Source organism: Corythoichthys intestinalis, chromosome 15, assembly GCF_030265065.1.
Source record: "Corythoichthys intestinalis isolate RoL2023-P3 chromosome 15, ASM3026506v1, whole genome shotgun sequence".
NCBI lineage: Eukaryota > Metazoa > Chordata > Actinopteri > Syngnathiformes > Syngnathidae > Corythoichthys > Corythoichthys intestinalis.
The window spans coordinates 47,817,642-47,834,573 of NC_080409.1; the positions used below are offsets into that span (position 1 = coordinate 47,817,642).

The 16,932-nt window shown below is 37.9% G+C and overlaps 1 protein-coding gene across 1 annotated transcript in view; it reads left to right on the forward strand.

Moving 5' to 3' along the window:
• Nucleotides 1–3,301: 3,301 nt before the first annotated feature.
• The window catches only part of stac (SH3 and cysteine rich domain), a 74,070-nt gene continuing 60,439 nt past the window's right edge, over nt 3,302–16,932 (forward strand). The window contains exon 1 of the mRNA XM_057859482.1: nt 3,302–3,763. Coding sequence (XP_057715465.1) covers nt 3,656–3,763 — 108 coding nt within the window. The 5' untranslated portion in view covers nt 3,302–3,655. The remainder of the gene's footprint in view (nt 3,764–16,932) is intronic.

The following is a 16,932-nucleotide window of genomic DNA, read 5'->3' on the forward strand; positions in this document are numbered from 1 at the left end:
GATCTCTGCAGTTCATCCAGAGTGATCATGGGCCTCTTGGCTGCATCTCTGATCAGTTTTCTCCTTGTTTGAGAAGAAAGTTTGGAAGGACGGCCGGGTCTTGGTAGATTTGCAGTGGTCTGATGCTCCTTCCATTTCAATATGATGGCTTGCACAGTGCTCCTTGAGATGTTTAAAGCTTGGGAAATCTTTTTGTATCCAAATCCAGCTTTAAACTTCTCCACAACAGTATCTCGGACCTGCCTGGTGTGTTCCTTGGTTTTCATAATGCTCTCTGCACTTTAAACAGAACCCTGAGACTATCACAGAGCAGGTGCATTTATATGGAGACTTGATTACACACAGGTGGATTCTATTTATCATCATCGGTCATTTAGGATAACATTGGATCATTCAGAGATCCTCACTGAACTTCTGGAGTGAGTTTGCTGCACTGAAAGTAAAGGGGCCGAATAATATTGCACGCCCCACTTTTCAGTTTTTTAATTGTTAAAAAAGTTTAAATTATCCAATAAATGTTGTTCCACTTCACGATTGTGTCACACTTGTTGTTGATTCTTGACAAAAAAATTAAATTTCATATCTTTATGTTTGAAGCCTGAAATGTGGCGAAAGGTTGCAAGATTCAAGGGGGCCGAATACTTTTGCAAGGCACTGTATGTACCCATTGTTGGCAATAACGGAGGCCAAACGTTTTCTGTAACTTTTCACAAGCTTTTAACACACTGTTGCTGGTATTTTGGCCCATTCCTCCATGCAGATCTCCTCTAGAGCAGTGATGTTTTGGGGCTGTCGTTGGGCAACACAGACTTTTAACCAGTGTTGTTAATTTTACTTTTAAAAAGTAATTAATTACAGTTACAAATTACTTCTCCCAAAAAGTAATTGCGTTAGTAACTCAGTTACCTGAATTTAAGAGTAATTAGTGACTTGGCAAAGTAACTAGTGATAATTTTCATGTTTTTTTTTTTTTCTCAAAAAAAAAAAAAAAAAAAAAAAAAGGTCACACAACGTGAAGTTTAAAGGGTTTTTGGGACAATTGGCCCTAGCCCAATTCTTTACCCTCCACTTAACTAGACACAAGGGTATTGCGATAACTAGATAGTAACCTTTGCTATGTGTGGAAGTCATTTAAAGTTGTGAATCAACCGTTAAAGTTGTTAAAATTGCTCCCGCTATTGCATTACTTCCCTTCTGTCTACTTTCAACATGTGTAAGTTTTAAAACTGATCATCATTTAAAGATAGATTTAAGTCAAGATTTTGCCAATTTAGGACTATTTTAGACATTTTTTTTTTTTTTTAAAGTAGGTTCGCTAGGAAGGATCTCTACAACAGAGCCTTCCTGAGAGGTCTTCTGCTTTAAGATGGCGGCTGTTTACTAACGCATGTAGTCCTTAAAACATGTTGCCAATGCAGCCGTGTCTATCATTTGCATCTAGTTCTATGATATGCGATATCTACCGTATCATGTGGGCGTATTTTGTAGGCTGCAGTCAGGTATTATTGGAGCCACCTAGCATGGCGTTTGCAACGGCGTCATCCCCACTCCTGTTCTGCTCTCTCGTCTCCGTGAGTCCATCTCTCTGACTTTTTGTATTCAACCGACTTAGTAACGCATAGTAACGCGCGCCTTTCCCGCCTCAGTAACGATAACGACGTTGCCAAGATGAGAAAAGTAATTAGATTACTCACGACTGAAAAAAATAACGCCGTTAGTAACGCCGTTATATTGTAACGCCGTTATTAACAACACTGCTTTGAACTCCCTCCACAGATTTTCAATGGGGTTGAGATCTGGAGACTGGCTAGGCCACTCCAGGACCTTGAAATACTTCTTACGAAGCCACGCCTTTGTTGCCCTGGCTGTGTGTTTGGGATCATTGTCATGCTGAAAGACCTAGCCACGTCTCATCTTCAATACCCTTGCTGATGGAAGGAGATTTTCACACAAAATCTCTCGATAAATGGTCCTATTCATTCTTTCCTTTGCACAGATCAGTCGTCCAGGTCCCTTTGCAGAAAAACAGCCCCAAAGCATGATGTTTCCACCCCCATGCTTCACAGTGGGTATGGTGAAATTCAGTATTCTTCAGTCCTCTTCTGGATCATCCAAATGCTTTCTAGTGAATTGCAGACGGGCCTGGACCTGTACTTTCTTCAGCAGGGTGACACGTCTGGCAGTGCAGGATTTGAGTCCCTGGCGGTGCATTGTGTTACTGATAGTAGCCTTTAGAGATGTCCCGATCGATCGGCATCCCGGTTGGTCTCACACAAAAATACACACGGTACCAGGCTTCAACTGGGACCGTGTGCTTTGATCAGATGAGACCAAGATTGAGCTTTTTGGCAAAAAACACTAAGTGGGTCTGGCGTGCCACGAAAGATGCGCATGCTGAAAAGCACCTCATACCCACTGCGAAGTATGGGGGTGGGTCAGTGATGCTGTGGGGCTGTTTCACTTCCAAAGGCCCTGGGAACCTTGTTAGGGTGCACGGCATCATGAATGCTTTGAAATACCAGTACATTTTAAATCAAAATCTGTTGCCCTCTGCCCGAAAGCTGAAGATGGGTCGTCACTGGGTCTTTCAGCAAGACACTGACCCTAAACATATGGCCAAATCTACACAGAAATGGTTCACCAGACACAAAATCAAGCTCTTCCCATGGCCATCACAGATCCCAGACCTAGTTTTGTTGGCAAAAGGGGGTTGTACAAAGTATTAACACCAGGGGTGCTAATAATTGTGACACATATTATTTGATGTCAAATATTTTTTCTTTATGTGGGATTTTTTCCCCCACTGAATGAATGCACTTGTACTGAAGGTTGGATTTTTCTCTTTTTTTTCCATTAAGGTCCCATATTATTTGAATTTAAAAAAATTATTAGAAGCTAAAAAACACATCTTAACCACGGGTGCCAATAATTATGGAGGGCACTTTATAACAAGCCATTATACAATGCAAATAAGGTTGCTTATAAGTTGGTGGGGAGACTGGGTACGATTTCAACATCCTGAAAAGTTGGTTGTGTTATGTCCCTACCGTCCCTATGCAAACCCTTGAATCTATTCCAATGCTAAAGCTAGTTACACTTAAGACTGAAGATGGAACAAGAAAATCAGCCCCATTAAAATAAAATTCTTTCAAAACAACCACGATAATATTTGCAAGAAATGAACATTTTAAATTTCGCATTTGAAGCAATGCTCTGTATTAATTATAAACCATTCCCTCTCAAACACACTGCCCTCTATAGGCTCTTTTACAAACATTCTCTGACTAGGAACATAATTCACAGTATGACCAAATAGATCCTCCCTCCTGTCCTCCCCTCTCTCTCTTCTCTCTCGCTCATAGTAGAGCACAGCATGCTTGTGGAATCTTTATGCACTAAAGCACAGTGGAAGAAGCTTGTCGCTCTCTCCAACAACACTGGACCGCTTTTCCCATTTGCTCTCACTTTGGACTTGTTAGCGACACCTTCTCGTGAGTTGTTGTGTGATTAGGACCTCCACGAAGAGGTTCGGATGACACGGCGAACCCTTCTCGGGTCACAGTGACCATCTAGGCATGAGCAGGATGTGAATGTGAAAAGAACTTGAAGAGGAGAAGGAAAAACATTCAACTTTTTCATATTTAAAATCAAAATCATGATCCCGCCGGCCAACTCAGCCCAGGATGAGGGTAGCGGAGGAAAAGAGGACGAGCAAAATGAGACTCCCAAATCCCCGAGTAACACATCCAATCAGGAAACGAAGGTAAGGAATCTCATTGCCACTTTAAAGTCCTGGAAAGCTGTGAAAAAGTGCTTTGACATTTTTAGAATTGTCCTTCATATTTTTCTCAGTGATGACAATCTAACTCTAATTAAGCAAAAATAGTTTTCCTCACTTATGTAACCTTGATTTAGTGGCATTTTATTACCAAATTGAACTAAAAGTACTTAAATTTCAGTTTCTTTTATGCACACACTTTACAGACTGATATATATTCACACATTGCAACTTTAGAGGCTATAACGTGTCATTTTCTTATGAATCCATTAAACCCCTTATTGCCTTATTACATGCATTAGTGCAACATGTGGGTCAGAAATTGACTCTAGTAGCGCCTGAACATGACTAAATTGTTGTTTAATGTGTTACACCCACACCTCTTAAATGATCCACTGCTCAGTATAATGTCATGCCACTGCAAATTACAACCATAACAATCAATAAATTGTTCGCGTTTGAGTCTAAGAATTATTATGTTGGTTAATGCAAAGTCGCAGTTTTATTTTCATCCTTAGATGGTGCAAGTTTACTTAATGTTGGGAACTTAAGCATGATTTCCTAACCTAGAATTGGTCTTATTAAGATACAGTGGTATGAAAAAGTATCTGAATCTTTTAGAAATTCTCACATTTCTGCATAAAATCACCATCAAATGTGATTGGATCTCTGTCAAAATCACACAGATGTAAAAACAGTGTCTGCTTTAACTAAAACCAATGCCGGCCCAGCCTATACACAGACTATGCAGCTGCTTAGGGCCCCTGACCACTAAGGGGCCCCCAATCTGGCAACCTCATTTTATATGTTGTTAATAGAGCATCGTGAATAATGTGGCGCGCATTGCCGTTTATCCATGCAAACATCCATTTTCTTGTCATTACATGTCATTTGGGGTGAGAAGTTAGAAGTATGCAGTGTAACAAAATATGATTAATATACAAAATATGGACGTATGGGTTGGATTGTATGTATGGGTTTCACAGTTCACAGTAACGAAATGGTTGGCCAAAAATATGGGCCTCTTGGCATTATTTTGCTTAGGGCCCCCAAATGGCCTGGGCCAGCCCTGGCTAAAACCACCCAAACATTTAACAGTTTTCATGTTTTAATGAGGATAGCATGGAAACAATAACAGAAGAGGGGAAAACAAGTATGTAAACCCTCTGCCTATGGAGACTTAAGGAGCAATTGAAACCAATTTTTACCAAACAAATTAAGTCAGGTGTGTGCCCAATCACCGATGAGTGGTTTACAGCTGCCCTGCCCACTATAAAACACACACCTGGTAAGAATTGTCTTGATGAGAAGCACTGTCTGATGTGCATCATGGTTCGGTCAAAAGAGCTGTCTGAAGACCTGCGATCAAGGATTGTTGATTTGTATAAGGCCGGGAAAGGATATAAAACCATCTCTAAAAGTCAGGATATCCATCATTCAACATTCAGAGAAGTTGTCTAAAAATGGAGAGAGTTTAGCTCTGTTGCTACTCTTCCAAGGAGTGGCCGTCCACCAAAGATGACGCCAAGAGTTCAGCTCAGAATGCTCAAAGAGGTAAAAAGGAACCCTAGAGTGTCTGTTAAAGACTTACAGAAACCACTGGCACAGTCCAAAATCTTTGTGCACACATCAACTATATAAGTAAAACTATCGCTAAAAATCTGGATGTTCATCAATCGACAGACAAAGAAGTTGTCTACAAATAAAGAGAGTTTGGTACTGTTGCTTCTCTCCCAAGGAGTGGCTGTCCACCACAGAGTTCAGCGCAGAATACTCAGAGAGGTAAAAAAGAACCCTGGAGTGTCTTCAAAAGACTTAAAGAAATCACTGGCACAGTCCAAAATCTCTGTGCACTCATAAACTATAAGTAAAACTATGCCCAAGAATAGTGTTCATGGGAGGACTCCACGGTGGAAGACACTGCCGTTTAAAAAAAAACAAAACATGGTTGCTCGTTTAATGTTTGCAAAAAGGTACTTGGACACTCCACAGAAGTTTTGGCAAAATATTTTGTGGGCTGATGAAACCAAAGTTTAATTGGGAGTAACACTCAACATCATGTGTAGAGGAAAATTGGAACAGCTCACCAACATCAACACCTCATCCCAACCGTGAAGCACGGTGGAGGGATCATCTTTTGGGGCTGTTTTGCTACCTCAGGGCCTGGACAACTTGCAATCATTAATGGAAGAATAAATTGAAAAGTTTATGTAAGATATGCTTGATTGTATGACCATTATACTCTGCGGGTTATACAAGTTTGCTCTCCCACAGCTATTATACGCGCTCTCCCAAGCTATTATGAAGAATACAGTTTTAGCCAATAATCATGTGCTTACATTTTTATTACTGGCAATTGCTCACATTCTGCTGATAAATAGATACACACATATGTTGATTCATCACACAACGTCTTAGTACTTTTCCACCAAGCTACTTCGAGTGCAAATGTGTGTTCAAAACAAAGTTATCTTGCTCGCTCAAGAGTGTGACTGTTAATTTCATCAATGACTAGAATAAGTAACTTGCCCGATCGAAACTGCCACATTGGACAACAGTGTTGTAACTATATTCTGCCCAGCAACAAGCCTTCAATAAAAGTCAGCAGCACGGGGAGCTCTGAGAGAGACTTCGATGAGACGCTCTTAGTCACGTTGCCCGATCTCAGACCTCTCCCCAAACTGCAGTTGGTAAAGTCTACTCTCTGCCTCCTGCCTCCTTGTGTCCTGCCTTTGTCACCTCGCTCTGGGTCAACAGCTAAATTGAAGAAGGTGTTTTAGACCCAACATTTCATCAGGATGCTTTGCAGGAAAACCTGAGGCCGTCTTTCAGACAATTGAAGCTAATAAGAGGATGTATGCTCCAACAAGACAATGATCCAAAACACAGAAGTAAATCAACTTCAGTATGGTTTCAAAAGAACAAAATACACGTTCTGAAGTGGCCAAGTCAAAGTCCAGACATGAACCCCATTGAGATGCTGTGGGATGACCTAAAGAAAGCGATTCATGCCAGACATACCAGGAATATGACTGAACTACAGCAGTTTTGTAGAAAGGGCCAAGATTAGTCATAAGCAATGTGCCAGACTGACCTGCAGCTATTTTGTGCCCCCCTTTGGGGCACAAAATATAAAATGTGATGGTCCACTTACTTATTTTCCCCCCTTCTGTCATTGTTTGCATACTTTCCTCATTAGAATATGAAAACCTATAAATGTTTGGGTGGTTTTAGTTAGAGCAGACACTGTTTTTTCATCTGTGAGATTTTGACAAAGATCAGATCACATTTGAAAGTGATTTTATGCAGAAATGTGAGAAATTCCCAAAGGTTCCGTTACTTTTTCATACCACTGCATATATCAAAATAAGGACCCAAAAATAGCTTCAACTCCAAGTTAAGGCTAAACTGGCCTGAAGCACTACACTGTAGCGCCATAACTTTGCAATTTAGTCTAACTTCGCAAGAACCAACTGGAGTGGTCATTTTGGGGGTGGCTGTAAATCATCTAAATATACCCGTCCTATAAATGAGGCAATACATAAGTCCACGAGGGAAAGTGTAAACATTTCTACAATGCTCCCTGCTGAGAAATAAAGTGAATAAAAAGCAGTTTTTGTTTTTATCCTTTTTGTGAGAATGCTGTGAGGCCCGAACACCCCAAACGTAAGGTGAGACTTTATGGTAGTATAATGTTGTAGCATATTACTAACCCTCCTGTTAATGTACAAACAAAATCTCTAGAACAAAACATTATTTGCCTTTATTTTTGCTATATTTTTTCCATTTCTATTTATAATGATGACACATGCAGGAGGGTTAGTGCATCATTTATTTCTATACAGTAGGTAAGAAAACCTCATCACTGTGCAGTGCATCTAACAAAAAAAAAAAGTTTTTGTAGATGACTACACTCAATATGCCCATTTTAATGTTTTTTTGTTTGTATTTCATTTTACATGTCACCTTTTAACCAACTTAAGAAACCGCTCCTATTGTTTCTGTGGTCAATTTGCAACATTTTAAATTTCAACATCTCTAGCTACAGTATGTGATGATCTTTGAATTTATATCTCCGATTCATGCACAAAAACATGTCTTACTTAATGGGGACGGCTGGGTGAACATAAAATCTCTTTTCAAGAGGTGAAAATGTTTTGGTAAAATTGACCCCAAGGATAAATTATGTTTGTAAAAGGTAACAGGTGGGTTATGCATAACACAGCATACATGTCATTTGGTGGAAAAGTATACAATTTGAAGTCATCTACAACAGATAGTTTGTATTCGTGTCATGATTTATCCTGAATAAGTTTGTGTATGTTTGTTCGTGTACAAAACATACCTCTTTTATACCTCCACTATCAACTTTGCAATTGCAGGAACTATTATGCCACTTAAAGAAACACTAGGTAACTTTTCAGTTTTGGTGGATTTTAGCGACGCTGGTGGAGAGACGCGGTAATGTTTTGCCTGAGGGTATACTGCGTTTCCCATGAAGACCAGCGCACAGTGTCGTAAAATCATGATCTCCCGGTCGCCTACAGATGGATTAAACGACATTTCCGTTTCCAGCGGTTTTATGAAGCATGAATACCGGTAGTAATGAGGTAATGAATCCAGATTTGGCTAAACGATAGCATATGGTGATGATGACAGGAAGAAACGTTTGATTTTGTACTGTATTCCACAGGCCCTCTGCCCCAAGCCGGGACAATGTTTATTCTTGAGTGTCCTTTTTCTGGTAGCGTCCCTTTTTCTTTTTATTTTGTCTCCTCGGACAAAACTTTTGTCTCTTTTGTTGCTCTGCCATCTTTGCAGAATTCGTGTGAAAGCGTTCGCATCAACTTTTGTCTATATAATGAATGGGGATAGGGGAAAATTATGTAGTGTATGCCGTAAAGCAGCCTGCCCATTTGTAGTTTTTTTGTGTAGCAGGGTTCCTGCCACCCTCCTCAAAGTTAATTAATGGTGGTGAAAGCGATACAGAGCCCCTCGAGAAATAAATGAGGTGCCATTCAGCTGGTTTTCAGTCGACATATCACAAATGTTATGATTTTTTTTTTTTTCATAAAGGTTGAAAGGTTAGCTAGTGTTGCTTTAAATTACTTAGAACAGGGCACACTCAATGTTTATGTCTTTAAAACATGACTAAAACATTAAAAAAAAACATGTTTACAATTGATACTGTTTATAAAATATATGTGCAGTATTTGTACAGTTCTCTTAAGAATGCTCCCCTAGCTTAATGCTAGTCTATAAATGAAAATGAAAATACCATTGGTGTGCTAATGGTTAGCATTGACAGTCACGGATTTTAGGCTGCAAATACAGTACTGTATTTGAGCACAAATCTCTGAACAACACATGTAGACAGCTAAGCTAATATAATAATATAGGAAAGCATGCCATATTCTATAGCTTCTACATAAAAGGACAATTATCACAGAACCAGTGTTGTTTTTGGCAGCTCTTTTAATTGTGGTCTTTTTTTGAAGGAATATACTTATTAGTCTTAGTTATATCTTAGCCATTTGAAAATGTGACTAATTTCGTGTCGTTTTAGTCGACGTTACTCAAAATGTTTTCGTATGTTGAATTCAAAACTCGGAGTCCAAAACTAAATAAATAAAGGTTTCCAACAATTTCAAATGAACATACGCAGAAGAGCATATATTGTAACGTCTACAAGTATAAAGGTAACTTAGTGATAATACGCAATCATTAGGAAAACAGCACATGGTTTCAATCAATTATTCCCACCTGGATGCCACAGACTGTATTTAAAAAAAGTTGTCCGAGAGTTTAAGCGGACGCTTGCTGTTAGCATTAGCCTAATACTGACGCGAACGTGAATGCTATGCTAATGCTACGAGTTAAATTTAGTGTGTGATGGTCACTCAGCATAGACCTTTAAAGGCTAAAGCAACATTCCATACTCTCTGTTGCCAAGGTAAGACAACAAATCTTACCACGTGTGTTTCAAAACAAGCAAGCCTGGTGAGGACACTGGCGCATTGGGCGGGGGCGCAGGACGTCACTTGAATGACACAAACCGACACTGCTATGATGCAGGCTAACTAAACATAAAAACATCAACACATTGTGATGATGTGACGGAAAATATGGCACATTTTCATCTCGTCAGAGGAAAACTGCCATTTGTCTTGTTATGTTTCAGTCTTCCAGGACGTTTTTAGCTCATTATTGTCTGGTCATAGTCATGAAAAAAATTGTCGTTATCTTTGACAAAAACAACACTGCACAGAACTAAGCTACTCTTCTGTGTCTGCCCCCCTGTGGCTAAGATGGGCACAACAGAAGGGGCAGCGCACTGAACTTAGTTGCAAAATTCAATTGGGATGCACAGTTTAACACTTTACATTTCATTTGATTAGGTAATTACATTATATTTAGTAGTATAAAAAGTCATATTTTTCCTTAAAAAAACACAAAGATTAATCTAAAAATAAAACACATTTTATGAACAAATATCAGGATTTTGGTTGGTAAATACTGTATATATATTGGTAAAGTAGGGTTGTTCCGATCATGTTTTTTTGCTCCCGATCCGATCCCGATCGTTTTAGTTTGGGTAGCTGCTGATCCCGATATTTGCCGATCCAATTGCTTTTTTTTGCTCCCGATTCAATTCCAATCATTCCCGATAATTTTTCCCGATCATATAGATTTAGGCAATGCATTAAGAAAAAAATGAATAAAACTCGGACAAATATATACATTCAACATACAGTACATAAGTACTGTATTTGTTTATTATGACAATAAATCCTCAAGATGGCATTTACATTATTAATATTCTTTCTGTGAGAGGGATCCACGGATAGAAAGACATGTGACTTTGTATATTGTGACTAAATATTGCCATCTAGTGTATTTGTTGAGCTTTCAGTAAATGATACTGTAGCCATGCCCAAATGCATGATGGGAAGTGGAACCATGACTGTGCGTAGTGCTACCAATTGATATATCTTCTCTGCGTTGGGAAATAACATAAGGTGTTAAGAAAAAGATCAATTGCTACCTTGCTTCCTCACATTGCTTCCCATGATATTTCTAATCGTAGGGAGAGGGATTGTAAGGCTTTAGCCAATTAAAAAAAGGCTCCAAAGGCTGCCAAAATTCACTCTACTCATTTTGCGCTGCCTTTTATCCGTCTATATAGGTAAAACGGCGCCATTACAGATTGAGCGCGACAATGCGTGAGTGGGTTGTGCAGTGCATGCATTAACTGCATTAAATATTTAAACGTGATACATTTTTAAATACATTAATTATCGCCGTTATCGGGATAAATTTGATAACCCTACCCTAAGCCTAAACTAAAGACTCTGGATGAGTGTAACATATTATGTCTTTAACGTTAAATACAATTAGAAAACGATTTAATAAAAAAAAAAAAAATATATATATATATATATATATATATATATATATATATATATATATATATATATATATGTATATATATATATTAGGGCTGTCAAAATTATCGCGTTAACGCGCGGTAATTAATTTTTTAAATCAATCACGTTAAAATATTTGACGCAATTAACGCACATGTCCCGCTCAGACAGTATTCTGCCTTTTGGTAAGTTCTACAGCAAGGTTTTTTGTGCTGTCTAACAGCGAACTCTTGTGGTCGCTTTGCGACATGGTTTATTGCTTTCTTGCCAGTTCAATATGGCTGCACGACGTCTCAGGCTGATGCCTACGTTGTAATGTTGTGCTTATATGATCCTTGGACAAGATTTGTCAGTAAGTATGGTTGTTGTTAAGAATGTATATATTATGTTAGTAAACAAAATGTTATATTTTTTGTATGAGACGCTTTTTGTTTATGTTTAGTGAACCTGTATAGCGTGCTAAGCTAACGTTGTTGCTAATCCAATGCTTGTGTACTTTTTTGGGGGGAGTTTTACTACGGTCTAAAGAGGACAATGGTTTGAGGCGATTTTATTAATAAATCAGATGAAAAAGGAAGAATTCTGATTTTTAAGGCGTCGTTCACTAGCTTTGGAAAAAGTAGACGCTTCGGAGTGAGGACAGCATAGACAGATTTAAATGACAGTAGAGTGAAATGCCCACTACAGTCCTTATGTACCGTATATTGAATGTATATATCCATCTTGTGTCTTATCTTTCCATTCCAACAAATTATTTTACAGAATATATATATAATTTACCGAAAAATATGGCATATTTTATAGATGGTTTGAATTGCGATTAATTACGATTAATTAATTTTTAAGCTGTAATTAACTCGATTAAAAATTTTAATCGTTTGACAGCCCTATATATATATATATATATATATTAAAAAAAGGCATGGCCGATATTTTTTAGCCGATTCCGAGACTTTGAAAATGACGTGATCGGACCCGATCGGGACATCTCTATGGTAAAGTGTTTTTTTTTTTCGTAGTTGTAGCAAAGAAGCCTTCACAAACCATGACCAGCAACCACTGGTATGTGAGCGTGTCAAATTGATTAGTCGTTACCCGGAGGACTTATTGATCCTTCTCACACCGGAGTTCCACTGATAAGCACTTGCCGCTATTTGTCACAATATTACATGAAATTATAAACGAGTATCTTCACTTGCAGATGCAAACAAATTCTTCTCGGTGTTGTGAAGCCTAATTGGGACACTAAGGCTCATTAGGAGTTATTCTCCACTCTTCAATTACGTCAAAATGGAATCAGTTCCCCCACATAAGAGCCCTTCAGTCTTATTATAGTAGCGCGGGGATTCTTTATAAAGCAACTGAAGGAGGAGGAGATGAAATGAAATGAAGGGTTGTCAGCATGGAAGATAATGAGACTGATAGAAGCCAGGGCCGGAAGCAGGCGGCTCAACCGTGTGGTGAGTGCTACAGATGTGATGGCACAACTGCCCTACCTGGAAATTATATTAGTTTCCTGGTGGAGAAGCCTCGGGGTGATTTGGATGGACAGAAAATGGCCATGAGGAAGTACTCCAAGAAAACAAGACACTTAACTTAAAATTTGTTCTCCTTATTGTGATTGTAACTTCCCAAAACTGCACAAATATTTGAAATTCGATCAGAATTGTTAAAGCCATCACATTTTTTTTCCCGTTTATTGTTTTTGAGGTAATTCAGGATTAGAGGTGTGCGAAATTTCCCATTCTTAGATTATTCGCGATTCGGCCGTGGAAGATTCAAGAACGATTCACAAACATCCAAATTCCGATTATTGAAATATGCCAAGTAAAGCGGAAGTACACAACACTCAGCGCGCCGCGCAGTCTTCGGGACAGAACGGAGCGAGAGTAGCTAAACATCATGCTTGTAATAACCCGGCCCCTCGGGTAATGCCAATGCTCAACTCACGGCTCTAGCTCAACTCATGCCGTGAGAAAAAAAAAAAACAACTTACCTGACTGCTGCCGAAAGCTGTTACAAAGTACGTCCACATAATGTTAAGGTAGATATCATATTTATACAGGACTAGATGTAGAATAGACTCGGTGGCGATAGCAGCACATGTAGAGAAAGCTAGATGCGGGCGTTAGTAAACAGCCGCCATCTTAAAGCAGTAGACTTCCCTGCAAGGCTGTTGTAGCGAACCTTCCAAGCTAACCTAATTAACTTTTTATCTAAAATACTCCTAAATCGGTAAAATATTGACTTGAATCTATCTTTAAAATAGTTTTAAAACTTTCACATGTCGAAAGTAGACAAAAGGGAAAGTATGGAATAATGGGATCAAGTTTAACAACTTTAACGGTTGATTGACAACATTAAGTTAATTGAATGTAGTTTAAAGCTGCTGATACAGAATGGGGATTTGAGTATATTATTTATTGTTTTAACTGTTAACTTGATACTGAAATAGTCGTTTATTTAAGCCTGCGAAGCTTTTTTTTTTTTTTTTTTTTTTACAGTTTTTGTAACTAATGTAGAAAACATTAAAAGCAGCTAATAGCGGGGGAGTGATCAATAATCGATTTATAATCGAATCATTTCACTACAATGTTTTGTTCATTATAATAATGTTAATTAGGGTTGTTCCGATCATGTTTTTTTGCTCCCGATCCGATCGTTTTAGTTCGAGTATCTGCCGATCCCGATATTTCCCGATCCGATTTCTTTTTTTTTGCTTTTTTTCAATTCCAATCATTCCCGATAATTTTTCCCGATCATATACATTTTGGCAATGTATTAAGAAAAAAATGAATAAAACTCGGACAAATATACACATTCAACATACAGTACATAAGTACTGTATTTGTTTATTATGACAATAAATCCTCAAGATGGCATTTACATTATTAACATTCTTACTGTGAGAGGGATCCACAGATAGATAGACTTGTAATTCTTAAAGGATAAATGTGGCTTTGTATATTGTGACTAAATATTGCCATCTAGTGTATTTGTTGAGCTTTCAGTAAATGATACTGTAGCCATTCCCAAATGCATGATGGGAAGTGGAACCATGACTGTGCGTAGTGATACCAATTGATATATCTTCTCTGCGTTGGGAAATTACATAGGGTGTTAAGAAAAAGATCAATTACTATCTTGCTTCACCACATTGCTTCCCACGATAGTTCTAATCGTAGGGAGAGGGATTGTAAGGCTTTAGCCAATTAAAAAAAGGCTCCAAAGGCTGCCAAAATTCACTCTACTCATTTTACGCTGCCTTTTAGCTCTCTATATAGGTAAAACGGCGCCATTAGAGATTGAACACGACAATGCGTGAGTGGGTCGTGCAGCACATGCATTAATTGTATTAAATATTTTAACGTGATACATTTTTTAAAAAAATGAATTACCGCTGTTATTGGGATAAACTTGATAACCCTACCTTAAGCCTAAACTAAAGACTCTGGATGAGTGTAACATATTATGTCTGTAACGTTAAATACTATTAGAAAACGATTTAATTAAAAAATATATATATTAAAAAAAGGCATGTCCGATATTTTTTTTGCCGATTCCGATACTTTGAAAATGACGTGATCGGACCCGATCGATCGACATCTCTAATGTTAATGTCATCATGAAAATTCTAGTTTGGTCAAAGGCAAATCTATGCTGAATCAATGACGAGATTTTTGACCTACAGGTGTTTAAAAACTCAGGTAAATATATATTGAAAAATTATAGACATATTATCGGTTATCGTATCGTATCGGCCTTGGGGAGCAAGAAGTATACCGATATCGGTGTCAAAAAATGGATATCGTGCACCCCTAGTTGCTAGGGTCTCTTGGGGCTCCAAGCAAGAAATCCCAGGGGCCCCTAACCTGACACACCGCAAAAATATATATATTTTTTGCACACATAAATGCACAATAAATAAGTGAACAATGTTTAAAGCCACATCAAAATAAAAATAAAGTTGGCAAACATTATATATAAAACATTTTAACACAAAAAAAAAAAAAAAAAAAAGAACATTTAATAGCATTAGATCAATAATGTCAAATAAACTAAACCTACACACTTATATTACACATTTAAGTTTGACCTCTCAGGAAATACCGTATTGGCCCGAATATAAGACGGCCCTGATTATAAGACGACCCCCTCTTTTTCAAGACTCAAGTTTGAAAAAAAGACTTTTTGAACCCCAAATTAATTGTTATACAGAAAATAATTACAGTACATCCTAAACAAATGATTATAACAATGTATTTGAGAGAAAAAGCATGTTATTTTGCCTCATTCAAATCTTAATATCTGAACATTTAAATATGTAAACTAAAGTGAAATCACATTCGTAAATGAATGGCTTCTGGATTTTGAAATGTAAATAAACCAATCTATTGTGATAAAACAACAAAATTGTAATAACTGCATTAACCATCAAATTGAAGTCTAACTAACTGTAGTCTTCAAACAAATCTGAATAAGGAAAAACATTGCAAAAAAATAATGGAAACTGGTTAAACTTGAGAGTAGCTGAGATGTGTCATGACACAACATCGCTTCAATGATATCTGGCGCCATCTAGCGCCGTGAACGGGTATAATATCTAGACCTCGAATGTAAGACGACCCACACTTTTTCAGTCTTATTTCAATGCAAAAAACACTGTATTATATTTGGCCCAATACGGTACATGACAATGTCAAGTGCAGGTCGCTACGACAGATGGAGTGGAGTCCCACTAGCAGTGTTGTTTATAACAGCGTTAGAATATAACGGCGTTACTAATAGCGTTAGTTTTTTCAGTCGTGAGTAATCTAATGAATTACTTTTCTCATCTTGGCAACGCCGTTACCGTTACTGTGGAGGGAAAGCCTACAAACTACGCTCACACGATGCTACGGTAGATATCACATAATATAGAACTAGATGCAATTGACAGACATGGCGGCATTAGCAACATGTATAAAGAACTAGATGCGTTAGTAAACAGCCGCCATCTTAAAGCAGTAGACCTTTCAGGAAGGCTCTGTTGTAGAGAACCTTCCTGGCGAACCTAAGTCACTTTTGATCTAAAATGCTCCTAAATCTGCAAAATCTTTTGACTTAAATCTATCTTTAAATGATGAAATAGTTTTAAAACTTACAAATGTCAGAAGGGACAGAAGACAGAAGGGAACTAATACAATAACGGGAGCAATATTAACAACTTTAACGGTTGATTCACAACATTAAATGACTTTCACACATAGCAAAGGTTGCTATCTAGTTATCGCAATATCCACAATACCCCTGTGTCTAGTTAAGTGTAGGGTAAAGAATTGGGCTAGGGCCAAGTGTCCCAAAAACCCTTTAAACTTCACATTGTGTGACCTGTTTTTTAAAAAAAAAATTTTTTTGAGAAAAAAAAAAACATGAAAATTATCAAGTTACTTTGCCAAGTAACTAACTACTCTTACATTCAGGTAACTGGGTTACTAACGCAATTACTTTTTGGGAGAAGTAATTTGTAACTGTAATTAATTACTTTTTTTTTTTTTTTTTTTAAAGTAAGATGAACAACACTGCTCACGAGAGGGAAGGAGTTGCTATCCCAGTGTCATCTCAAAAGCCCTCAGAGGCTCGGAACCCAAACGTTTAGCCCCGCCTACTTTATTGAAATCAACAAACATCTAAACTTTTATGGAACCCCTAAAGGGACATCGACAGAAATAATATAAATTTAAACCA